The sequence below is a fragment of the Bubalus kerabau genome, chromosome 4 (genome assembly GCF_029407905.1).
Source record: "Bubalus kerabau isolate K-KA32 ecotype Philippines breed swamp buffalo chromosome 4, PCC_UOA_SB_1v2, whole genome shotgun sequence".
Taxonomy (NCBI): domain Eukaryota; kingdom Metazoa; phylum Chordata; class Mammalia; order Artiodactyla; family Bovidae; genus Bubalus; species Bubalus kerabau.
This window is the reverse complement of record NC_073627.1, coordinates 5,842,473-5,868,202: the sequence shown is the minus strand read 5'-3', so window position 1 is coordinate 5,868,202 and position 25,730 is coordinate 5,842,473. Positions and strand designations below refer to the sequence as shown.

The following is a 25,730-nucleotide window of genomic DNA, read 5'->3' as shown; positions in this document are numbered from 1 at the left end:
ATCCACGGTCCACTCCAGAACCCTGAGGGAGGAATATAAATGGGGGTGCAGGGTGGGCAGCATCGCTAGTTCTGAGACAGAGAAGATGCAAAGGGCCTGCCAGATGGGAGACCCAGATCTGACTCTCAATTCTTTTTTTTTTTTTTAAATAATTTATTTAACCAGGCAGACTAATTGATGGGTATTTAGGTCATGTCCAAGTTTTTCTTTACTTTTTTCTTGGCTGCGTGGCATGCGGGATCTTTGTTCCTGACCAGTGATTGAAGTCATGTCCCCTGCAGTGGAAGTGCTGAGTCTTAACCTCTGGACCACCAGAGAAGTCCCCCCAGCTCCCAGCTCTGATGCTCGTGAGCTGTGGGACCTTGTCAATCGCCCGACTTGTCTACATGCTTATTTGGGCCTCTGTAGAAAGGGCGGGGACTTGTGGAAGCTCGGTCTCCAGGTGGGAAGATGTTTCCTGAAGCTGCTGTAACAAATGGACACAGAGGCGGTGGCTTAAAGCAACAGAAATTCACTCTCACTACTGAGGTGTCAAAGCGCTTCCCAGGTGGTGCAGTGATAAAGAACCCCCTGCCAATGCAGGAGATGCCAAGGATGCAGGTTTGATCCCTGGGTGGGGAAGATCCCCTGGAGGAGGACATGGCAACCCACTCTTGCCTGGAGATGGACAGAGGAGCCCAGCCGGCTACAGTCCAAGGGGGCGCGAAGAGTCGGACACGGCTGGGCACACCTGGCGCACACCTGAAGGTTCACAGGTTGGTTCCTTCCGGAGCCCCTGCGGGAGGAGCCCCTGGTCCGCTCCTGGCTTCCAGTAGGGGCGGCCTCCGTGGGGTCCCTCGGGTGCCTCCAGTCTCTTCCCGGCTTCGCGAGGCTCCTTCTGTGGGGCTCTTCTGCATCTCAGCGTCTCCAGTCGCCTTCTATTCTCTTATAAGGACACCCGTCATTGTGTTTAGGAGTCACCTGAATTCCAGGATGATCTCACCTTGAGATCTTTAATTTAATTGCGTCTGTGTCTGCGGAGACCCAGTTTCCAAATAAGGTCACAGCCACAGGCAGGCGAGGTGAGGACTTGGAACCTCCTGGAGGAGACCAGGCAGCCCACTCCCGGAGGGATTCGGAGAAGCCCACATCCTGCGAGCAGGGTGCTGTCACTCACGCCGCGCTGCCGACGGCAAGGCAGAGGAGGAGGGAACCCACCGACGTCGCCCTGCACGCACCTTCTTGGTCGGGGGTGGGGTGGGGCGGGGGTGGATGAGGGAGCGGTCTCCTCGTCAGCCCTTATGATGAAGTCTTCTTGGGCCACCAAGGTGCTGGGAGGCGCCCCCAAAGACGTCTCCAGGACTGTAATGATTATTTTGTACCATCCGCGAAGTGGTCTCCTGAGACTCCGTTCTCCAGGGTGCTGTGTGTGTGACAGCACCTTGAACGAGCTCCCCACGGGCTTCATGATTAAAACAAAAAACAGAAAACAGTCCTAAAAGACGCTCCAGGTCCAGGGCCCACGCTTCCACAGAACCGAGGCCCTGACCTTGCCTTGGCCTGCCATGGTGCACCATGCCCCTGCTCTCACACTGCTGACCACCCCCCACCCCGACACTGTCCCTCCCCTCCCCCATCGTCACCAGACCCCCCTCCGAGAGCCCTCCCCGCCCCCCCCCACAACCCCTCTGACTCCCGGGGGTGCAGCTGGCGGGAGCTCCGAGCTCTGGAGTCTCCTGGATCCTGTCCCTACCCCACCCCTCCCCTCCGGGGCTCCAGGGGCCTATCTCTCTGTTTCCTTTTCTGACCGGAGTTCAAAACAACAACAACTACCACTCGGGGAGCGAAGGCCACGCGGAAACAAAAGCCAGCAGGCTCCGTCGTGTTGGCCCAGCTGCGGGCCTGTCGGGTGCTGCCGGCCTTGCCCGCTCTGTCCAGCAAGGAGGGCGCCTGGGTTGCGGGCGCCCATTCCTCCGCAACGCTGAGACCTCAGCCTGGTGGAGGGGGAAGGCCGCGGGGGGCCAGAGCGGCGGGAGGTGGAGGCCGGTTCGGGTTAGAGTCCTCAAGTGCTCCTTTGAGAGCTTCTGCAGACGTCCCGGGCCTGGGGGCAGGGGTGGTGTAGTGATCATAAAACAACATTTGCATAGAGATTTCGTGTACAAAGCGCTTTCTCAGGGGCGGGAGGCGCGCGGGTGGCCCGCGGAATCCGGGCTGGGAGGCCGCGGCCCCTGCTCGGCCCGCCCTCCCGCCCCGGCCGGCTCGGGATTGTGTGCCGGACGAACAAAGCGCTATTCATTCAGAGATTTCCGATTCCCCCGGATTTCTTCTCTCTCCCTGCTCTCGTGTGAAGAGCTCGCTCCTGCTTGTCACTCAGGCCGGAGGAGGGCCGTCAGGGGTCCCCGCGGGCGGGGGCCCGATGGTAGGGTAACTGGGGCGGGGATGGGGGGTGGGCCTGATCCCGCCGCACCCTCGCCCCACCCCCTCGCACCCTCGCCCCACCCCCTCGCCCTCCGGCTCCCAGGCTCCTCCAGCTCCTGTGAATCTGAGCATTAGGGCGGCCTCGCTGGGGCTGGCTAGTGCAACTCTCCTCACAGCTTACACCTGCGGCCGTGCCTTCACGTGAAAAGTGTGAACCCGGGGGGACTTCCCTGGAGGCCCAGTGGCTAAGACTCTGAGCTCCCGATGCAGGGGGCCTGGGTTCGATCCCTGGTCGGGGAACTAGATCCCACACGCTGCAACCAAGACCCGGTGCTGGGCCAAAACCCCCCACAAAGTCACCTGAACACAGGTTTGGGGACGCTGCGTGTTTGGGAGCCTGCAGACGAGCAGTGGGGGGGGGGGGGGCTCGCTCGTCCCTACCCAGCAGCGCGCATCGGGAACGGGTCTTGTGTTCCCGGGGTGGGGTGTGGGGCCCCGGGCTCTGCGCCCCTGCGTGGGGCAGGAGCGGGAAACGGCCGGGCGCGGGGGTGCAGCCCGCCGGGGTGGGGGGGGTGGGGGGGGCCTCCGCAGAGCCTGGCCCTTTAAGGGCCTCCGAGGAGCTATATAATAAGGTCCACCTTGGAGGCCTGAGGGCCTTTCTTCAGCCCCAGCAGGGCGGAGAGGGTGCAGGAGGTCATCGTGGGGCTGGAGCGGCTGGCCTTAGCCTTCGAGAAGGACGTGGAGACGCAGAAGGGCACTGGGCTCCTGATTTCCAGGCCATGGACAGTGAGTGCGGCTGGGACCCCTAGTCCGCCCCCAGCTTCCTCTCAGCTGCTCACCAGAGAGGTGGAGGAGGGCTCTGGCCCACCGTCCTGTCTGGCTGGGACCCCCCAGTGTAGCCTCTTGCTTCTCAGGCACCCCCCTGTCCCCCTTACATCCTTTCCAGGAAGCCAGAAAACGGGGCAGGCTGCTGGCAAAGCGGAGACCCTAGAGGGGTCAATTGAAAGAAGTTGGGATGACCCCACGGGCCGCCTGAGCGCCAGGCCAGCCTTGGGCCCCCAGTCCATCATCTCCACTGCAGAGTTCAGGGCGCTTAGCTGTTGAGTCCAGAGGCTGGTTCCTGGAGGCCAGCACCTAGAGGTCCACGCCTCGGGGGGCAGGGGGTGAAGGCCCTCCAGCAGCCACAGCGCCCCCTCTGCCTTCTTCGCCCCCAGAGTCAGGCACTTCGCCCCCAGAGTCAGGCACAGCTGTGTGCACCTTCTTCACCAAAAGGCTCTGTGAGAAAGGCGAGTGGGCAGAGGTGAGGGCTGGCAGGCTCACTTGGCCGGGACTGGGGTGCTGGATTTGCACGTGAGGAAGGGGAGGTGGGAAGGGGCATGAGTTCATTCTCAGGGCAAAGGGCAAGTGGGTGGGGCCATCAAGGGGGCTACCCACCACCTCCCAGGGATGTCCCTGACTTCATAGCACCCATTAGGGCAGGCACGGCTGCCTGCAAGGAGACAGTCCTTTCTTTCTGCCCAGCTGTAGGTGGGAGTGTTTGTGGTGTCAAATGTGTGCTCCCAGGAGGCCCCTGAGTTCTTAATTCTCCCCTGGCCAGGAGAGGGGCTTCCTTCCTGCCCCTCTGAGTTAATCTGGGACCCGTTTAGTGGGCCCCTCCATTCCTGTGTCCTAAGAAAGTTCAGGCTGCAGTCTCAGAAACTTATGTCTCCCCCTCCCCAAAGGGGCCCAACTGTGCGCTCTTCCAAACCTCTCTCCCCCATTGCAGACATTCTGTGAGGGGGGGCTGACATAAATCAGGTGTTCCCGTCTTCTGGTTTCTGAACCACTCACGGGCTCCTCCTGTAGAAATCCAGTTGCCCCCAGAAGTCTTGCCTCCAATTTGGGGGTCTCCAGTTCCCCTCTAGAGTTAGGTTGAGAAACCTGGAATGAGTTTAGGGCCTGCTTTTAGGATCCAAGTGATTCTGTTCCGGGGAAGCTGGGAGGCCAGGAGGGGCCCAGACAGGGGACCGGGAGCCTGTGTGGCCATGTGACTAGTTCATGTTTGGGGCAGCCCTGGACAGTGGGGTGAGGATGAGCAATGAACTGGTTGGTCACTCCAGGCTTTGAATCCTCAGCTTGGTCCATCCAGTCTCTAGAGCAGGGTTTCACAGAGATACCCTCTTGCAAAGAAATAAAAGTGTTCTTAGGTCTGGAAGGTCAGAGCCAGGTGAGCCAATGGCCAGAGGTGGAGAGTAAGACCATCAGAAGGAACACCTCCCGAAAACGCTACCATAGAGTTGGCTCAGCACAACACCGGTCCTGTTTAGAAACTGAGGGGTATCCTGTTTAGAAACTGAGGGGTGTCCTTCCTGCCGTCGGCAAGACCGCCTGAACTAAGATGACAAAGAGCGAAATATAACCTTTCCATTTCCTTCTGAATTGTTACAAGGTTGGCTCTCACGTCACCACGTTAGATCTCCGGAATCAGGAAACAGCATTTGTATTATTTTTTAAGACATGAGTTCCGCAGGCCCTTAACGAGTTCTTCCTTTGTGCTGGGGCCTTGCTGGGTTGGGGGCCTGGAGGGACCAGGGCTGGAAACCAACCCCCGCCCCCACCCCTGCATGGTCAGGCTGGAGGGGATGGGGTGTGATGGGTGCTTTGGGAGGTGTCTGCCCTGGGGGGGCATTCTTGGGGTTCGAGAAGGGCCAGAGCATCATGTCGGGCAGAGAGGGCTGGGGGCTGTCTGTTAAGCCGTCTCTGGCCCCCAGTTCCAGCCTTCGCCAAGGGAAGGGACGGCGGTACCTCCTGCTAGGGCTGAGCTGGGCCCAGGCTCTGGGTGTGTGGGGCCCCCAGCCAGGTGCTCTGGGTCCCCAGGGAAGCTGTGACCGTTCCGGCACGACCAGGGGCGAGAAGCCAGTGGTGTGCAAGAAGGGCGACCAGTGCAAGTTCCTGCACCAGAACGATGTCGCCAGGATGCCCAAGTGCCACTTCTCCTTCAAGTCCGGTGGGCGATGCCCCTTCCTGCACTGCCCCCCGTCCCGAGGGAGGGGAAGGAAATTTGGGAAGGGCCCCCAAAGGAGGTCTCGAGCGTCCCAGGTGGCAGGCCAGGCCACCCTACTTCTCCAACCCCTCTACAAAAATCGGACCTGTCTTCTGAGCCCCGCTCCACTGCCCTGCCAGGCTCAGGCACACGAAGCCCGTCCTCCCCACCCCCGCCCCGCCCCGCCCCAGGGAAGGGGAGGGTGGGGCGGGAATCAAAGGCCGAATTGTTACCCTGCCCAGTCCGGCTAATCACACAGCCAGACGGGCTGTCTGGAAAGGAGGCGGTCTCTGGAGCCCCAGGGAGTGTCGGAGCCAGTGTTTCCCAAACAGCCCGCACTTTCACGGTGGGGCTGGACGCACCTGCCCCATCGCCGCCTCTTTCAACCATCTTGCTATTTTTCGCTTCCTTTAGAAGAAAGCTTTACATCGCTTCCCTAAACGGAAAACTAGCATCACTGATTGGGGGCTTCTCTCCTAGCTCAGTCAGTAAAGAATCCCCCTGCAGTGCAGGAGACCCAGGTTCGTTTCCTGGGTCGGGAAGATCCCCTGGAGAAGGAAACAGCAACCCACTCCAGTGTTCTTGTCTGGGAAATCCCACCGACAGAGGAGCCTACAGTCCATGGGGCTGCAAAGAGTCAGATCCAACTGAGCGACTAGACTGCCTCAGCATCACTGATGAGCAGCAGAGGGTCACCGTGAAGGGGCCGTCATGAGCTTCATAAGTTTGGCCCCCTGCAGAGACCTTGTGTGACCCGCGCGTCCCCTCCCTCTGACTCCAGTCTTTCTCTTGCCATCCGAGGGGCCATGCAGGGGGAAGCCACCGCCTCCTTTAAGAACGGGATCTGTGTGTGTGTTTCAGGTCTTAGCTTTTCCGATAAACTTTTACAGTTCACTGCTTTTCAGAGCTGGAAGAAGCTTTAAGGATTATCTAGTCCAGTGGTTTTCAAACTGTATTCTGAAGAGGGACTCGGAGGGAGGGGGGCCAGCCTCCAGGGACACTTCTGAGCCAGGCGGCTGGGCTTTGAGACGTCAGTGAGGCTGCGGGCAGCTGTCCCTCATTAGTGTTGATGGGGTGGGGGGAGTCCTGGGTATCCAGGAAGAAGGCGTCCCCCTCAGGGTCAGCAAGAGCTTCCCTCGGGCTCAATCCTGTTTCCTGCCCCTCCCGGCCAGTGGTGGCAGTTCATGAGGGCTGCCCGCATGTGCGTCCCTTGTAGGAAAGGACCGAGTTTATCCGGAGCCTGGCCCCTCCTTGGTCATAAGTTAAAAGGACACTTTATTCTTTTAATTAACCTTGCCTGGTTTCCTTCGGGGAGTGGGGGCCGTGCTGGGCATGGATTTGGGAACAGGACCAGGTCCCTGTCTGCCCTCGCGCAATCCCCAGCGTGAGGGCGTGTGTGGACACCAGGGTTGTGATGTGTAAGCCAGGTTTTTTCTTTTTTGGCTCTTGGAGTCAATGAATGAATGTCTCTATTATTAGATATACTGTGCTTATCAAAGTGTAATTATTGGTCTTACTGGAAGGAATGGTTTTACTTAAAAACTATTGTTGGGGAGATGTAGCAGCGGGAAAGGGCCACTGAAAGGAGGTAGGAAGCGGGGGTCCTGGCCCTACAAGTGGACGAGTGCCCGTCCCAAAGGTACCAGCCGGGGCTGCCCGGCCGACGGCAGGCGGGGGGCGGGCGCCACCTGCTGGCGGAAAGAGGAACGGAAGCCACACCGGGCGGCGCGGAAAAGGCCGCCTCTGCCACTGCTCGCCAGTCCCGGGGGGTCACCTCCCTTCTTCCGAAGGCTGGAGCCCAGGGGAGCGCCGTGCCGAGAGCCCACGCGGACAGCTGCACGCACACCTTTCAGTGTGAGGAAGCCGGTGGTAATGGACGCAAGGTCCCTCCTCTCGGAGCCCCGGTGTCCTCCTTTGTGAAATGAGAGGACTGCGAAAGGGCGGAGGTTGAATTCTGGGGAAGCCATGGCGTTCCTCGGGGCTCAGGAGAGACCTCGCTTTGCAGAAGCCCGAGGTACAGAATAGACCTGTTTGGAAACCAGTGGAATTGACATTGTGGTGTTCCTTTTGGCCCTGAAAAGCGCTAAGTTGCAGGGTGTTTTTGTTTTTTTTTTCTTTTTTTAAGTACAGTTGATTTACAATGTTGTGTTAGTTTCAGGGTACAGCAAAGTGATTCATTTATATATATATATATGTACTTTTTTCAGATCTTTTTCCATTATAAGTTATTAAAAAATATTGAGTACAGTTTCCCATGCTATACAGTAGGTCTCTGTTGGTTATCTATTTTACACACACACATACATACACACATATAAAACAAAAAACCTGTGAAAAATGCCACTGGTAATTTGATGGGGCTTGTGTTGAATCTGTAGATTGCCTTGGGTCCTGTGTGTTGTGCTGAATCGCTAAGTCATGTCCACCTCTTTGCAACCCTGTGGACCGTAGCCTGCCAGGCGTCTCTGTCCATGGGATTTTTCAGGCAAGAGTGCTGGAGTGGGTTGCCATTTCCTCCTCCAGGAGATCTTCCTGATCTAGGGATTGAACCTGTGTCTCCCGCATTGCAGGCAAATTCTTTACCACTGAGCCATCGGGGAGGTCCCTGCCTTGGGTAGTACAGTCGTTCTAGCGCTACAGATTCCTCCGGTCTAAGCACACAGTGTATCTTTCCGTCAGCTTGTATCATTGTTGATTTCTTTCATCAGCATCTTCTAGTTTTTGGAGTACTACAAGTCTTTGGCCTCTTTAGATAGGTTTATTCCTAAGTATTTTATTCTTTTAGATGCAGTGGTAAGTGGGATTGTTTCCTTAATTTCTCCTTCTGATCTTTCATTGATAAGTTGTAGGCTTTTAAGGAGGATGAGATTGGAAACACTCCCCAGTTCTCTACTTGAATGAGGTAAAAAAAGGGCTGAGTCTTCCCCCTTGGTCCCTTCAGAGTCCCTGGGGCCTTGTGTGGAAGCTAAGCAGGCTTAGACTCCCTCCCCAAACTCCTGGTGGTCTGTGCTAATAGGGCTGGCTCCTCCTAGGAACCAGGAGTTTTGGTCAGATCCACAAATAGATGGGTTACAGCGCAGGCCCCGTGAAACCACAGGTGTCCCTCTGGGTCCCGTTTATTTCATCTCTGTGCCAACTTTGAAGCAGTGCTCTGCTCTTGCAGCATTTCCCCCAGAAAGAACTATGTAGGTTCTGGAAGCCTTATAGGTTTCATCATAGAGATGAAGCTTTAACCATGGTACAGGGCTTCCCAGGTGGCGCTAGTGGTAAAGAACCCGCCTGCCAGTGGAGGAGACATGAGAGACGCGGGTTCGATCCCTGGGTCGGGAAGATCCCCTGGAGGAGGGCCTGGCAACCCACTCCAGTATTCTTGCCTGGGAAATCCCATGGACAGAGGAGCAACATCTCCATGCAGGGTCGGGGTCTTCCTGGATCTCTAGCTGCTGGCTAGGGGTCTCCTCTTCCCCACCTCTCCTCGTTCCTTCTCCCAAGTAGCCCCTGAATACCTTCAGTTCCAGTCCCTCCTTCTGAACATCTGGCCCTGCCCCACCTCCTCCAGATGAGTGTATTCATACCCAAGCCCCACTGAGCCAATACGGGTGGGATCCACCTTTCTTAGCTTGCCGGAGAGAGGAGAAATTTCTTGCTATCCTCAAAAAAGCGCTGACCCCCAGAAGGCAGGCAAGTGGCCTGTGTGCAAGGGGCAGGGGCAGTCTTGTTCCAGGAGGGTGGATGTGACCTCGAAGACGCGCCTGCTTGTGCACAGAGAATGCTGGGATTTTCAGGGGACTGCAGCAACAAGGAATGTCCGTTCCTCCACGTGAAGCCGGCCTTCAAGACCCAGGACTGTCCGGGGGACGACCGAGGTTTCTGCAAGCACGGTGAGGCCCTGACGGAAAGGGGGCTCCAGGGGATGTGGGGGTGTCTCCCGGCAGGGTAGGGACGCACCTTCCTGAGGCGGTCTGTCTCTGCCCCCACCTTCCCTTGCTAAAGAAGATCCGTCTGGCCTCCGTTTTCTCTTTGCCAGCAGGTCCACTGTGTAAGTACCGACATGTCCGCAGGACAAAGTGTACTAACTACTTAAAGCTGGCTCCTGCCCGGAAGGACCCAGGTACCAATTTGCACAGTAAGTGTGAGAGACCAACCTGACGCCCCTGCTGTCGCCCCACCGTGCTGGGCCCACTCTGGCTTCTAGAGCCTTCTGTACCTTCGCTGGCCCGAGGTGGGGAGTGAAGCGTCCGGCCAGCATCCACCCCTGAGGTTCTCGGGGCGGGGCTCCCCCTGCGCCCACCTCTCCTTGGTCCTGCTGAACTCTAACCAGTCCTGTCAGCTTATTCAGGGCCTTCCCTGTGGGGTTCCGAGAACACGCAATCGGGGCAGCAGGCCAGTGCAGGGGTGTTAGTGAGCCGGCGGTGGGAAGCGGGGCTTAGAGCCACGCTGTGATTGTCTGTCTCTCCATGCCTCCTTCAGTCCCAGGATGAATGTTTCATTCAACCCAAGTTACCTGAAGGTGAGTGCAGGCAGGCAGGGGGCGGCGGGCTCACTCCTTTCCAGCATGCGGGTGGGGGGGGGGGGGGGGAGGGAGGGGGAGCCGCCTCCCCAGCCCTGCACTGTTGCCGCACGCTCTCACCCTCCCCCCATCTGCTCATCCCGGGAAAGGTGCTCATATGGGGTCCTTCCTCCCAGACCCCCTCGCACTTCTGTCATCTCTGCTTTCGGCAGAGCGTCTCAGTCCCCAGCCCTTCTCCTTCTTTGGCTCGATTAACACATGTGTGGGTTTTAATGAAAGGACCTGGGGCCAAGCTGAGGCTTTGTGGTCCAGAGCTGTTCTGCGTCAGGGCCGCCCTGCTCGTGGCTGGTCCCCGTGGGAACAGACGCTGCTTCCACTGATAACAAGCCTTGATAATGAGGGCCTCCATCCTGGGTCACGAGCCTGAGCAAACTCTGGGAGACTGTGAAGGACAGAGAGGCCTGGAGTGCTGCAGTCCATGGGCTCACAGGGTGGGACAGGACTGAGCAACTGAACAACAGTCCCCAGTCAGCAAGGCACAGCCTGCGGGGCGAATCGGGCCCTCTGTTTCTGTACAACCTGGAACCTAAGGGTGACTTTTTTTTAAAGGTTGTGAAGAAAAAAAGAAGAAAAACCCAATGTAGTATTTTTTGACACACAGAAATGAAATTCCAGTGTTTATAAATAGTTCCACTGGAACGGGGCCAAGCTCATCATTTACATTTCCTGTCTCTGACTGTGCTCACGCATACGATGGCACGATGGCAGAGTTGAGTAGCTGCAACACAGACCAGATGGCCTGCAAAGCCAAAAATATTTACTGTTTGGGTTGCTATAGACAATGCTTGCTGGTCCCTGGTGGGGATGGCTGGATGCTGGTTAAGTTTGACAGAGGCCAAATGGGGAGCATGGATGCTGGGGGCAGCTACTGAACTCGTGTTAAGTAGGGGCTCTGTATCCAGTGCTGCCCCTTGTGCCTCAGTGGTGAATAATCTGCCTGCCAGTGCAGGAGACACAGGAGACGTGGGTTTGATCCCTGGGTCCGGAAGATCCCTTGAAGGAAATAGCAACCCACTGCAGTATTCTTGCCTGGGAAATCCCATGGACAGGGGAGCCTGGCGGGCCACAGTCCGTGGTGTCCCAAAGAGTTGGACACCAATGAGGCTTCCCTCTCCAGCGCTAGGCTGGGGTGGTGCTGGCAGGGGAGGAGGGCGACCCCTGCTGGTCCCCGGTGGGATGGCTGATGGCAGGGGGCCCGTGATCATCTGCACCGGGGAATTCACAAGCCCATTTCTAACTTCCATCCAAAGGGATGCTTTCGGCAATTAAGCTGTAAAACAAGGCCATTCACGGCCTGGACGCCTGGCCAGGCCCTCTGCCCTGTGTAAAGCTGCCTTGTCTGTACACAGTGGGTGTCTGCAGTGTTTCCTCCTGGCTTCACTTTATCTGCAGCTTGTCAAGCAGCCCCTGGGGTCCATACTTCCTCCTGCCTGGGAACCAAGCGGGGCCCCCTCCCTGACAAGAGTGCCTGCCTCCTCATCCTCAGACGAGGCCCCGTGAGCCGGGGGCTGCCCACTGCCTGGGGCTCAGGTGCTGGAGCGGGCCGTGCTACAGGGTGAGTGAGGACGGAACTGGGCTGTTGCTGGGTTGAGGACCAGGGGAGGGGTGATTAGCAGCAGGTTAAGAAGCCAGACTCAGGTTTTGGTGAATTAAGAGAGAATGGGGCAATTTGGCTGGTAAACCAAATGTTCCGATTGTAAGGTCTCAACCTTACTTTATTTGCTTCCCCTGCCAGACAGACTGTTTCTTTCTTTAAAAGGCTAATGAGTTAGACATCTTCCAGGCCCTGTTTTGCTGCCCAGTGATCCCTTGAGTTATTTATACATAATGGTCTTAAGATGTGCTGGGGGGAGGGGGCAGCTTGGTAAGGAAGGGGATGTCACCCAGCTTGCATTTTTTAAAGAATTCATTTTATCGGATGTCACCCAGCTTGCATTTTTTAAAGAATTCATTTTATCGGATGTCACCCAGCTTGCATTTTTTAAAGAATTCATTTTATCTTTGGCTGTGCTGGGTCTCCAGTTGTGGCGAGCAGGGGCTCTTCTCTAGCTGCAGAGCTCGGCCTTCTTGTTGCGGGGGCTCCTCTCTAGCTGCGGAGCTCGCCCTTCGTGTCACGGGGACTCCTCTTCAGCTGTGGAGCTCGCCCTTCGTGTCGCGGGGACTCCTCTTCAGCTGCGGAGCTCGGCCTTCTCGTCGCAGGGGCTGTTCTGGCTGCGGAGCTCGGCCTTCTCGTCGCGGGGGCTGCTCTGGCTGCGGAGCTCGGCCTTCTCGTCGCGGGGGCTCCTCTGGCTGTGGAGCTCGGGCTCTGGGCCCGGGGGCTCAGTAGTTTCCCACACAGGCCAAGTTGCCCCACAGCCTGTGGGGTCTTCCTGGATCCGGGATTGAACTCGTGTCCCCTGCATTGGCAGGTGGATTCTCAACCACTGGACCACCAGGGAAGCCCACACTTTGCCTTTCCTGGTTGCTGTCTTTGGCTCATCAGAAAGAAAACCATCATGTTTCACACCTTGAAGAGACAGACTCTAAATTATCCTCTGCGCTCTGTTTTGCAAGACAGCAGTAGTGCAGGGATGAGAGGTGAAGGGGGCACAGGGCTCGCCCTCCTCAAACGATGCTGTCCTCCTCTTTACGTGTCCAGCCCTGTTCTCTGGGTTAGCGATGCTGGGCGTGGATCTCAAGGCCTTTCTCAGGCCAAACAAGGAACTTCATTTAAGAGTAGAAGCCAGGTTCCTCAGTAAGCCAGCTAACGGTCTCCTATGCTGCCCGAGAGAATTTGGCTTTTTTTTCTCTTGGGATGTGAATTTACAAAAAGTCACACGGTTAACTTTTTCTCTTTTAGTGTTGAAAAATGAGCTGTTATGCCAGTAAGAGTCAACTGGTAGGACTCATTAAAACACAAGACCCCACGTTGGTCTGGGGAACGGGAGGACCTTCTGTAGTGAAGATGCTGGAAGGCCGTGCTGCCCGCTAACCAGCACAGAGGCCGAAGCAGCCTGCTTCCCGCTTCCTCTTCTCCTCTAAGTGAGCGAGCTGCTGCAGACACAGCAGGAGTGGGGGCTCACGTCCGCGGCAGCAATGAGTCAGCCATGCAGCAGGGAAGCGCAGTGCCGGCGCGGCCAGCTTGAGGGTGCACCCTGCTCGGCTCCCCGTGGCCGCATGCACACACGCACGCCGCTCCCGGCGCTTGCGCTGCACCCGGCCTGAGCTACTGTTGTAAACTGGCGATTAAATCAAGCTTCTTTTGCGCGACAGCTGCTTCCCTGGACGGCTTCCTTAAATTCAGGATTTGATACTGTGCTTGTCTTACGTGAGGGATCATGGGGGCAGGGAGGGGAGGTAGACGGTACCAACGAGGCTTGCCCCAGGAGGTGAGGAAGTGACATGGGGCAGCAAGCACCATGTGATCTGTCATCGTCTAAGTCAGCCCCCCGGGCAGCCTAACCCACGGGGCGAGGCCTGGAGAGGCCAGGCCAGGCCTGCTGGAGGAAGAGAAGAGGGATGGTGTGGAGGGACTAGGCCCGCCGGTCTTGCAGACACAGGCAGCGGCCTTATCCCGCTTGGTGGAAGGGGAGAGGGCGGGGGGCAAGACCGTCCAAGAGCACGCTGGCCCAGCAGACAGCTCCTCCCTGGGCGGGTATGTGACACACGGCACGCAGCCAGACCACCACCGTTCTCAAGCCTGCACCCTCTCTCTGGGGGAATGTGACGGCCACTTTGGCCTGACTGGGTGGTTGTGAGCGGGCGGCAGGTGAAGAATGGTGCTTGGCTGACGAAAGCAAGCGCCCTGGTGGCAGCTGGAGTTTGGCTGGATGGAGGTGGGGCCTCTTGCTGGATTCCAGTTCAGGATGTGGATGCAGGACAAGGCCACAGGAGTTGTCAGCAAAGGTGGTGTTGTTTCATTCCTACTATATTGCGACTCCTCATCTCACCAATCTCTGCAGAGAGGTATACCTGTCCCCGTTTTATGGCCTGGAACAAGGAGGCTCCAGTTAAGTTAGATCACTTGTCCAAGGACGGACGTGCTACTTATCTCACAGGTGAGTGTCCAGCAGAGGCACGTAACCAGAACAGAGGAATATTTTTTAGGAATATTTTTGTTACGGAGAGTGGTAGTAGTAATATGTAGGAGCAACACTGTGTCGGGGAGAAGCAGGTATTAAAAGTAACTTAGGGTTACCAGGTAAAGGTAAGGAAGTCAGCAGGTAAGTTACAAGTGGGTTCCAGGTAGCCAGGTAGCTTAGGTAAACCAGTAACTTAGGGTTACCAGGTAAAGGTAAGGAAGTCAGCAGGTAAGTTACAAGTGGGTTCCAGGTAGCCAGGTAGCTTAGGTAAACCAGGAGAGGAAGGCGTGGTAGCAGCAGTGACAGCAGAGAGGGCGCCCACAGAACACGCCGCTGACGAGACAACAAAATGACTGTATTTGCAATAGCTGAGAATTTTTATATATACAGAAAAACATACTCTCCAGTAAAGGCAGGATTAATCTCAAGTGCGCAGCAGGGGCACCCCCCCTTTCCCTGGTCCCGCGAGTTACGGCAGGGCGGTCAGGTGGTACGGCACGTGGGCGGGTGACGAGACCTGCCCTGGAGTCCAGGACGGGGGAGCCTGGGCATCAGTAACCAGGACCTCAGCTGCAGCAGGGGAGGGGAGGTGAATTTTCAGGCTGCGTTTCCTGGTACATGGCCGGAAGCCGTGGTGGGGAATTCATACAGCTGCTCTGGAAGTGAAATCTAAGCACTGCTGCTCACCCTGGGGCGCTCCCACCAACGCGCTGGCTTCTTTACGGTAGTGACGAAAACGATCTCGACAGGTACTGAGTTCAGAAAGGCTCCTCCTGAAACATGTCCCAGCCCTGAACACTTTAGAGCGGACCCCCGGTGGTCTTCATCCCTCCGAAGGAGGAGCCTGTGAGGTCCTGCTGGCCCAGGGTAGGGGTCGGCAGGCTTTCTGTGGAGGGTCAGAGAGGAACCAGGTTCAACTCTGCAGGCTCTACGGTCTCTGCCGTGACGGCTCAGCCACAGCCAGCACCTGACCAACAAGCCGGGCTGTGTCCCCGAGACCTCACGTACGGAAAGGCCCACGCTGGCTCGTGCCTGTGGGTTCTCGTGGTCTGCGGACCCTGCTGGGGCGGGAGAGGACCCACGCAGAGGTCGTTCCCACCCACCTCTGCACCGAGCGGCTCTGACCCAGAGTGAGGCAGAGGGGGAGCTGTGGGAGGGCCTCCTCCCCACGCGTCTCTTCTGGGGCATTTACAAAGAAAGGCTGCAGAGCCCTTCCAGAGGGGGTTCCGGTGACATTCTCAGTCGCACTGAACTACCTACCTCTATTTTAGTTATACCTCTACCATACTCTTCCTCAACTGTGAATTTTTCCTTGTGGACAATTCCAATACACGTTCTCCTTAACCAGGAGAATTTGATGCAGAATTATACTCCCACTGGGGACAATTAGAGAGGGTGGGGAGGCAGGGGACTGAAGAACAGAAAAGGGAGATAAAGCCAGCATCGAGTTCTCAGAAGAGCGCGGGGAGAGAGGTGCAGATGCGTGAGAGCTGGCTTCATGACAGCACACCCGCTTTCTCGTAGTTCTGGAGGAGTGGGGGCAAAAGGGGCTGAACGCGTGTTCTGGCCTGAGGATCACAAGCAAAGCTAAGACCCAGACAGACTCACTGGTCCAACGGGCACATCTGTATCCGAGACATAATCAACCCTTGATACTGGAAAAGGATCGGAAGACCTGATCCATCTGTGCGATCTACACTGGATTTCCAAGAAGCCTTTTATCTATCCAAGTTATCGTCTAGGGTCCAAAGCAGAAGTCATAAAACTAGGACAACGTGGAATATTTTGACCAGGGAAGAAACCCCAAAACCCATCCTTCTTATGCAGCCCTAACGAAGTGGGAGGAATATGTGAATATTTCACTCAGCTTCTTGGGGGGTGTAGGGGTAGGATTCTGAAATGCTTCCATGAAGAGATGAGAAGCAGAACCCACGTGCTCACTGCTATACTCACTGCAGATATGGAAAAGATGATTTAACATTCTTTGGAGTGTGCTGTTTTAATCAGCTTAAAAGAAAAAAAAAAATCACTTGCCAAGGATTTTTCAGAGGCTCACCTGCAACTCTGAACCCACCCTCTGCTTGTTCCTCACAGCTGCCGAGAGCTGGTCAAGGACCCAGAGGAGCCCACCCACCCCCAAGGGGAAGGGTCTGACGTGAGCTGACTTCCAGCCACTTCAGATGCTCTTCTGAACCAGTATCTGGCAGGGATGAACAGCACGATGCCAAGATACAGACAACAGTTTTGGGGAGAAATGATTTAGAATTGGGATTATTTTTACCGAGCATTAGGAAACAGCTATTTTAAATTTTTAACAATGAACTCCTGTCATCTCCCTGTCTCCTTGAATAACATCCGCCTTTATGATTAAACAACCTCAAGTTTTTCTCCAAAACTTTCAGTCACTTCTGAGAACATGCCAAAAAAAATATCCAGAGAGAACCAGACCTGTCCACATTTGAAAAAAAAAACACCTGGCTTCCTCCAGAATGGCTGGGTTCCAGTCATTTTATTCTCTCCGCCCCGCCCTGCCCGCTGTGCAGTTTCCGCTCTTAAACACGCTCTGCAGCGTCTCCACCGTCCTCGCCTCAGAGCGCCAGAGCTTTCCGTGGCGTCCAGGTCAGCGCTGATTACGCCAGCGCTGCAGCTCTTGGGATAAACAGAGACAAACATAAGGGTCTATGAGCCAGTTCCTAGACGGCTTCTACCTCTTGCCCCTGAAGATCATCCCCCTGTATTTATTTTATAAATTTAGAAATAAAGTCTTAGGTACAGGGGTAAGTTTCTGCCTCACTTTCCTCAGTCTCAATTTAAAGATGTGAAACAGAAACTCCAGCATCACCTGAATGGTCTCTTTTTCAGTGGAGGCTTTTTCCCTGTGACAGAAACAATGTGGGATTTCAGGCATCATGATGAGAAAGGAATTCCTTTCTCACGGATGGCCACGCGTATGAGACGAGGGTGGGCAGCCGCGGCTGGCTAGTCAGGATGTGCGAGCTTGCTGCAGACATGATCCACGTCTTGACCCACGCCCTGTGTCCTGACACTGAATTAGTCGCCAAGCCCAGCAAAGAGTCAAACCTGACATTCTGGAAGAGTTTGTGAATTCTACTGGCCTCTAGTGTTAATAATGATCTTACACTTTTGCACTGAAAATTTTCATCTGAAAGCATTTGGATTTTGTCTGTTGTGGAAGAATACTGGGCCTTTTCTGATTTAATACAATAATACTTTTTAAAAATGAGCAAACATTATCTGGAATTAAAAGAACAGTGAAATCTAGGCATTTTCCTTCTGGTAAGATCTGGAGCAAGTTGAAATGCTAACTAGAAAGGTGCTTGTTCTCTTTAACGTTAAAAGTACTTAAATAAAACAGCTCTCAGCCTTAGACACACTGATAAGAGACTGCTGCGTTTGCTTCTCATCTCTTAGGGTATAAAGCTATTTGGTTTCATTCCTAGAAAGAAGTTCTTAGAATCAGAAAGTCACCAAAGAGAAGAGCCCTGATCTTCCAACAAGCAAACAGCTTTACGGAGAAAGTGCAAGCGCACTGGATCTCCAGCAACAGTCGTCAATGGAGCAGGAGAGTGGCTACGTAAACTCTAGTCAAATCTGATCAAGGCCATTAGAACCAAAACCTCCAATAAAAAACCCCGAGAGCCTCGAGGACAACAGCTTGTTCATTAGGGTGTGTCAGACAATGCAAAACTGAAACATGAAAAAGCGGTTCAGAGAAGCCCTCAGAGGTGCGTGTCATGGGCTGTGACCTGCTGCTGAGGATGCAGAGCGAGGCTTACTCAGATGCTTGAAGCTCCAGCTGCAGCAGAGGACGAAGCAGCCAGTGAAGAGCAAGGTGAGGCCACCGACTCCGGTCCTCACGCTGGTGCGGCACCGGATCCAGCCTGTTGGCAGAGAAGCAGGACTCACGTTAGAGGGCAGGCCACTGGCCCTTGTCTGCAAGGGACTCAAGTCACCCGGTCAGCTCAGGCAAAGGAATTGCTGTGCGAGGAATCTACATACCACTGCATCATACATACGTGTTTTAAACAAATGAAAAGGTGAAAACCAGAAGAGCTTAATTTTAATCAGTTTCAATTAGTCAGTCTTATTTTGGGGAGTGTGGTTAAGTTTCATGGGGAGATGAATACGGGTGGTCTTGCAGCTGAGCCTCCCTCGCTTGGGGACAGTGAGCACGGGGACGGCAGGCGGGCAGGTCCTGAAAAGAACGAAACCTGCTTGATGGACGGCAGCCGCTGCTGGCGTCACTTCAGTGCTTTAATTGTGTCAGACTCCAGGATGAGGAAAGGCAGGGGGGAAGATGGGAAGCTCGAAAGGCCCTCCTTGTCTCGTTCTCGAGCCGGGCTGTGACCGAGCCTGGCTGAAGGAAGAGAAAGTCTGGAACCAGCAAGAGAGCCCCGCAGGCGCGACTCGGGCCTCACCTGTGTGGACAGCTCCCAGGAGCCTCCTGAGGGAGGAGCTGGCCGGGGCTTCCAAGCTCCTTACCGCCGTCGCGCTTCTTTCCAACCAAGGAACTAGGGTTCCAAACAGAAGTCACTGTGACAGCTCATCTAAATCCGTCCTCTTCCCCAGCACTCGGTGCCTGAGGTCCCCAGGGCGAGGCTGCAGGAAAAGTACATGCCAAGTCGTGGGTGACGGTCTGCCCTGGGCTGCAGACGTATGAGCACCGGAGGCCAAACTACCTACTTGGCGTCAAAAGGTTCTTCGGCAGACTAAGGGGCCCGAGGGATTGGGACCTGGATCATCTCTCATCTGATGAATACAGTGCCCAGATGACCCCCGGGACAGGATTAGTGAGTCACTTCTACTTCCTCTCGCCTGCTGAACACCTCAGCAAACAGCACGGCCTGCTACTGTCCTGGTGATTACCCGCTACTACTGCCGACAGCTGACAGGTCTGCTCTATCAGCCCATCACCACCGCTGACCAGCACACGCTTCTTATTTATGTTTGATACGAGAATTACTAAAGCAGAACCAGGAAGGAGGGTTTCTGCTAGGTACTTACTTCCCCTGCCCTTGCAGCTTTCCACGTTTAATGACAGGCAGGGAATCTCTACTATTGCTGGTTCTCTGGTCTCGGTTTGGTTCATCAGGATAAAGTGTAAATTAAATATTTACAACTGGTTTGGCAGGTGTGGTGAAGTTGCTGCAGATGTAAAAATACTATGCAAATGATCATCCATTTATTAAAAATGACAAGAACCATGCTGGCTTCTCAGAAACCACACAAAGGCTATTTCTCTTGCAAGGTGAAGATTTGTATCTTAGAAAACAAAGCATGATGAGCCCATCCAGCTCAGAAAAATGACACAGCTCTGGGAAACCTTCAATGGCACCACCTCTCTCCCTGGAGCGTCAGGGTCCCAGCGGCTCCCAGGGTCTTCTCCAGCTGGCGGAACCCGCTCACTTCATTCCGGGTCCAGGCACTTAATGTGGATGACATCAGTTGAGGCCTGAAGCTGGGATATGTAAGCAGCCCTCGGCTGGGAGAGCCCAGGCCCAAGCCCACAAGCGTCCTGCGGGAGCTTTTTTCCATGACTCCCTGCCTACCGCCCCGATGCTCTGGGCCCTGACCTCCATCTCCGAGGAACGGTCATGCGTGTTGGGCTGTCATGCACGGCCGGCCTCTGCTGCCTCACCCCTCAGCCGCTGCTCTGCACCGGGACAGGGGTTCCGCTGACACAGACGTCAGAACAGAAACCCGTAGCCGCCATCTGTGACTTAACCGTCCCATCACCCCTCTGGCCTGGCTATAATCCCAGAGGCATGGTTCGACTCACCTCTCATGTCTCAGGCTGTTGGTTACTCACACATGCTTCCCTTAAATACCCCCTTTTATGGGCTCCTCTGGTCAACCAGGGGACCTGGCCCCGGCCCGTCACGCTTCTGCTCAAGTTCTGATCCCCGCTGCTCCCCGCCCGTTCCCCACAGGCGCCCCTCCTCAAAGCCCTCACGTGGACACCCTACTGATGGCAGCCCCGTGTGCAGGTTAGAGAACAGCCTTTATTGCGGTTTCTGGGCCTTTGAAAACCCAGAACCTGACAAGGTTTTCCTACTTGACCTTCTGGTCTCCCCACCAGGCAAGTTTTGCTTTTTGTAGTTACACAAACTGTATTTTGGTTTTTTCCCCCTAAACTACCTTCTCCCTGCCAGTGTGAACAGTCCACTGCTGCATGCCAGGGACCTACATCAACGCCAGCATCCAGAAGCTGTTCTCAGACGTGGCTCATCTTCAGAGGCACTGAGGAAATGTCTGGAAATAGGTTCCGAGGCTTTACTTCAGAATCAGTCTCTGGGCACGACGGCTAGGAATCATATATATAAAAAATGACCATGTAAAACTTTTACCTGTCCAGATTGGGAACTGAGATCTCGCAAACGTCCTGCCCCGAAGCCAAAGCACTGGAATTCTGCCAAAGGCCCAGCTGGCACTCCCAGCTCAGAGCTCTCAAGGTGGCTGATGGACTGCTGAGGGCTCTCAGATTCTGGGCCTTGTCGAATCTCTTGAGACTGAAATCTTGGGTTTTTGAAATCCACTTTCTCTCAGGCCAGGAAATGACTCCTCCTGGTAGTTACATCCATGAGCATCTATCTCCCCGAAGCTCGAAAGACAGCTCCTCATGCCGGCGAATCCCACAGGGAATGAATGAATCCCTCATTTCCCTCACTCCTGATTTACTGAAGCCCAGCTCGGGGGCACCCTCGGACCTCCACACCTAGGTCTCCAAACACAGCCACTTTTCTTCCGCCACGAGAGCGTCTCACTCTACCCTGCTTCATCAGGATGAAGGCCCCGGGTGCCTTTCAGTCGGGGCAATCCCCTCACCTGGGTCTGCGCGGGTGCCTGGCGTGCGAGGACTGGCTGTGCACTGGCGCATCCCCCTGAAGAGGTAAGTGACCACAGTCTGGAGCCCAACAGCCCAGCAGGAGAAACGCTGCCTGGAAACGCCGGGCAGAGACCCACCAAGCAACCTTTGAGACTAACTGAACCCTGGGCAAGTTACTCACCTTCTCTGAAACTCAGTCTCCTCATCTGTAAAAGGGGATAAGAGCCATCTCCCAGGACTGGCATAAGATCACTTAAGGTAACTGAGGCAAACGTGCAGGTACCCCAGCATATACAGTTACCTCAGTAACTCCACTGGCCCTGCCTATAAGTACCAAGGGACGAATGGCTTCCGAGAGAGGAGGAGGAAGGCTCATCCAAGGTCTTGCCTGAGCCAGAGCCTATATGGCCCAAACTCCTCCTCAAAGACTGCCTGCAAATTCAACTTCGACCTGTGGCTGTCAGGGACAGCCACTGCTGGGTGAGGTTATGAACTTTCTGAGAAGCCACGCCCTCTTTCAATCCTTGTAGATTCCATGGCCTGAAGTCCTTGGGCAAACGACAAATTAAATCTTGACTTTAACTGAAGGGTCACTAGGGTCTCCTCTGGGGTCTCCTGTTTGTTCACTGGCAGCATCGAAGTCTGAACATTAATGGTGGAGCCAACTTCAACGGTTTTTGGTTTATAACAGAATCAGAGGCCATGTGATGGCCACACATTCCTCGATACACAAACCCAAACTGAGCACGTGTCGTAGGCTGTGACCAATAGACAAGAACAAAATCCTTCTCGGACACAACTCTGGAAGCGCATGGACTGCTGCCCGCTTCTGGCCGCATCCCTCCCCCGATCTCACTGGCTCATCCTTGACCCCCCACCTCCACTGCCTTGACTGCCCTGCCTCCCAGTTCAGCTTTGACCCCAGCCTGCCCGACTTCCAAACACCCCATCTGCTGCTAGAGCTGCCAGGTACCGTGTCTGACCACATGCCCAGAACCCATTTCCTGCCCAACCTGGTCCTGACTGAAATCTAAGCACAGCAGACCGTGAAGTCTTTATGCTTCTCCTGAGTCTGTCAGCACGAAAACCCACCCAACTTCTAGAAGAGGCTGTGCCTCTTCCAAGTGTAGAGGGTCAAGTATTAACCAGCATCACCGGCCAGCCTGCCGTAGTCCTGCCTTCAACTTGGTGGAGGGGAGGGGAGGGGAGAATGATGAACCGCCCTTAAAACTGAGCCCTGGGAGCAGGAAATCATGCTCTGAAACAGTGACGAGTGCAGTGCCCTGGAACGCAAGGGTACAGAGGACGTTAACCTCATTAACTCAGAAGGCTCGGAGCCGCCTGATGAGCTGACACCTGAGCGCGCTTACCTTGGGAGAGTCTCTCACCCTGGGGACTGATGACAAGCAGAGGCTTCTGGGCCAGAGTGCTCCAATGCTGGGGCCTCTCTGGCAGCACCCCGAGGCCGAGATAACCAGGATAGAGCTCTGGAAACCACTCCAGCCCCAGGGCGCTCGACAGGCTCTGACCGGCCAAGGGGCTTCTGGAAGCGTGGTGCTGGGCTGAACGTGCAGACTGCAGCCCCCGGGGGCACGATGCTGGGGGCTGAGAGCCCAACTTAGATGTCAGAGAAGACCACTCCTCACCCGCCATCAACGCCTTCACAGCAGGGCCTCGATTCCAGCTACCAGCTTCTGCTTTCTCTTCCTGGAGAAATTTTACAGCCAGAGAGGCGGGACTCTGGTTACGTGACTGCGCTAGAGGGAGACGCTCAGGGCAAGCTGTCCCCGTTAGTGGGAACATGTGTACACCGGGACCACTGTCTCGAGGTTTCTTCTCTGTGACTGAATCATGGCTCAGGGAAGCGCAATCCTGCGTTTCTGTTACAGATACACTTTTTTCCACACCTCCTTGCCTCCCATATGTCTCTGCTCCAAGGTGGAGTGCTTTTCCCTGGTTCTCCTTGCCCTGGCTTTTACCTAAGGGGTTAAGTTTCAAAGCAGCAATCTGTGATTCTGCGTTCTTTGCCAGAGTCCTGAAGTCTCTATCAGTAGAGACTCCTAAGAGGTGATCCTCGGCCTTGGAATCTCTTTCTCTGCCTGATGATGACATGTGTCCTCTTTGAACCCTGTGACTGCAATTCACGGGAGAACTATGACCATCACCAAGAGATGTATTGAATAATTTCACGAGAAGGTTCTGTCTTGAGGCATCCACTCTGTCCAATCTTAAATCAGCTGAAGTGGCTTGCACATCATTAAGGAAGGCTAAAGAGTATTTCTTATCGTAATTCGACCGAGAAGGTGCCACTGGGCCAGGAGGTAAAGGTGCTTCAATTTCTGAAGGGTTATCTCTACTTTCTTCTGACTGAGGCAAAGCTTTGGCAAGTTCTTTTGTAGAACTGGTGTTTTCTGATGCAGAAAACTGAGCTGTAGTTTCTCCCCGGAAAGCAACCTTTGGTTTAGTATCCTTTAACATTTTGAGGGAGGGCTTAACTTGACTCTTGACGTTTTCATCAGCCTTTTTATGACTTGCTTTTTCCAAACCAACAGCTAGTGCTGAAGAGGACTTGACTGTCCGTTCTGAATTGTTCCCTTTCAGTTCTGGATTTCTCTTCTTACTGTCTGTCCCTAACTCTTTCTCTTTTGCTTTAATTGAGTCCCTGATTGGCGCTTTGATTTTTTTACCCCGTGCGAGTGTAGCGGGCTCACACTGATGAATTTCTTGATCAGCAGGCATAGTTGCTCCCAGCATCTTACAGTGCGGCAAGTGGGATTTCAATCGTTTAAATGGCTTCTTACAGTAAGGACACAGTTCCATCCTGGGTGGAACAGCACTCTTCTATTCCTGAAAAAGACAAACGCAAGGAGATAGAAGCATACAGTCTGTAAATACTCATGACTTACTTAGGTGTCATACCTTTTAAATTCATTTGAAATAAGCCAGGGTGAAGGACATTTTAAAACATTTATTTTGATTCATTCTTTTTCTTCTATAGCTGACTCCATTTCTGCTTGGTATTTCAGATTTTTTATCGTCTTCTAGGAATCAGTCATTACAAAAGATAACCAAAGGGGTTTTTCTACATCCCTAACTAGGAGGCAAGCCAGGCAAAAGGACTTATATCTAGTGAATTAATGGTTAGTGGAAGAAAAAGGTGTCCAAAATGCCAGCCAGAATGAAATATTTGCTATTTAACTTTGTAGCAAGGCAACTGGATAACACATGAGTGTAAAGAAATTGTTATAAAACACATTATTCAAGGGAAGAAAGTTAAAGAATAAAAGACTATAGCAGTATGTATAGAAAAATCCACAGGGGTGCAAGAAAGTATTAGAACTTTAGGTAACTTCAATTACCTAAGCATGAAAAATGAGAATGCTACTAACGTTTAACACATTAGTAACATGTATGCACAAACACACACACGCACACAGAGAAGTATGGCTAATGTACATAATACATAAATGGAGGAAACATGGTCTCAATTTTTTTACTAGGTTTGTACGACAATGGATTAATGGGAAATTTGTTTAGTTTGACACTTTTGTGAAATTTATGGCATATAAAAACATTGGGAAAAAAAAAAAACAACCCTTAAACTCTGCACTTCTACTGCAGGGGGGCTTGGCTTGATCCCTAGTTGGGGAACTAAGATCCCACATGCTGTATGTTGTCGCCAAAAAAATGAAAAATACTTAAACCACATACCATTGGTGCCTCTGTTATACTCTCCAGTCAGGAAAAGGTAGTATTTCATTCCAAAGCTCAGAGAAAGTTATTTGTTTACATTTCTTATTCAATTAAGCTCCAGAGGGTAGGGAAAAGGTAGCCCCTGTGCACAGCTGTATTCTCAAAACTGAGCACAGGGCCTGGCCCTGGCCAACCCATTTATCATAGCAACCAACCCACCTTGTCCTACATGAAGTCAGGCAAGATAAAACTGTCTTCTGCCAATAGTCTTTATAGGAATTTTTCTTACTTTGGAAGTACCCCTACAGTTCAGTTCAAGTCAGTCACTCAGTCGTGTCCAAATTATACCTAATGGCCCACCTCTGGGAATCTTTGGGAAAATTGTCAATCTGGGAAAATTGACTCTTTGCGACCCCATGAATTGTAGCACACCAGGCCTCCCTGTCTATCACCAACTCCCAAAATAAACTCCAACTCATGTCCTTCGAGTCAGTGATGCTATCCAGCCATCTCATCCTCTGTCGTCCCCTTCTCCTCCTGCCCCCAATCCCTCCCAGCATCAGAGTCTTTTCCAATGAGTCAACTCTTCGCATGAGGTGGCCAAAGTACTGGAGTTTCAGCTTTAGCACCATTCCTTCCAAAGAACACCCAGGACTGATCTCCTTTAGAATGGACTGGTTGGATCTCCTTGCAGTCCAAGGGACTCTCAAGAATCTTCTCCAACACCACAGTTCAAAAGCATCAATTCTTCGGTGCTCAGCCTTCTTCACAGTCCAACTCTCACATCCATACATGACTACTAGAAAAACCATAGCCTTGACTAGACGGACTTTTGTTGGCAAAGTAATGTCTCTGCTTTTGAATATGCCATCTAGGTTGGTCATAACTTTCCTTCCAAGGAGTAAGCGTCTTTTAATTTCATGACTGCAATCACCATCTGCAGTGATTTTGGAGCCCCAAAGAATAAAGTCTGACAGTTTTCACATTTCCCATGAAGTGATGGGACCACAGTTTTCACATTTCCCATGAAGTGATGGGACCAGATGCTATGATCTAATGTTGTGGACTGTTTAGGCTGCCCAGGAGGCTCACTGGTAAAGAATCTGCCTGCCAATGCAGCCTCAAGTTCGATCTCTGTGG

General features: G+C 53.8%; 2 protein-coding genes and 1 long non-coding RNA gene across 5 annotated transcripts; 1 reads left to right on the top strand and 2 right to left on the bottom strand.

The window, feature by feature from the left end:
- Positions 1-2,359, bottom strand: LOC129651101 (uncharacterized). The gene is made up of 2 exons (XR_008714006.1): positions 1,813-2,359; positions 1-1,441 (listed from the first exon to the last, which is right to left on the bottom strand). It is a non-coding gene; the product is annotated as an uncharacterized LOC129651101 (long non-coding RNA).
- A 59-nt stretch (positions 2,360-2,418) lies between these two features.
- CPSF4L (cleavage and polyadenylation specific factor 4 like) lies at positions 2,419-12,394 on the top strand. The gene is made up of 7 exons (XM_055579473.1): positions 2,419-2,425; positions 3,050-3,183; positions 5,254-5,383; positions 9,205-9,300; positions 9,447-9,545; positions 11,382-11,544; positions 12,012-12,394. The coding sequence occupies exons 1-7, from the start codon at positions 2,419-2,421 to the stop codon at positions 12,313-12,315; spliced, it is 933 nt and encodes a 310-aa protein (XP_055435448.1). The 3' UTR covers positions 12,316-12,394.
- A 1,894-nt stretch (positions 12,395-14,288) lies between these two features.
- Positions 14,289-23,520, bottom strand: MTNAP1 (mitochondrial nucleoid associated protein 1). Of its 3 annotated transcripts, none has more exons than XM_055575028.1 (4): positions 22,268-23,520; positions 18,490-18,582; positions 17,848-17,952; positions 14,291-14,936 (listed from the first exon to the last, which is right to left on the bottom strand). In XM_055575028.1, exons 1-4 carry the CDS (start codon positions 23,373-23,375, stop codon positions 14,851-14,853), a joined length of 1,392 nt encoding a protein of 463 aa, XP_055431003.1. In that variant the 5' UTR covers positions 23,376-23,520; the 3' UTR covers positions 14,291-14,850. The 3 variants fall into 3 exon arrangements, with proteins under 3 accessions (XP_055431005.1, XP_055431003.1, XP_055431004.1); XM_055575029.1 differs by lacking the exon at positions 14,291-14,936 and adding an exon at positions 16,293-16,729; XM_055575030.1 differs by lacking the exon at positions 18,490-18,582 and having other exon boundaries at positions 14,289-14,936.
- Between the last annotated feature and the right edge of the window lie 2,210 nt (positions 23,521-25,730).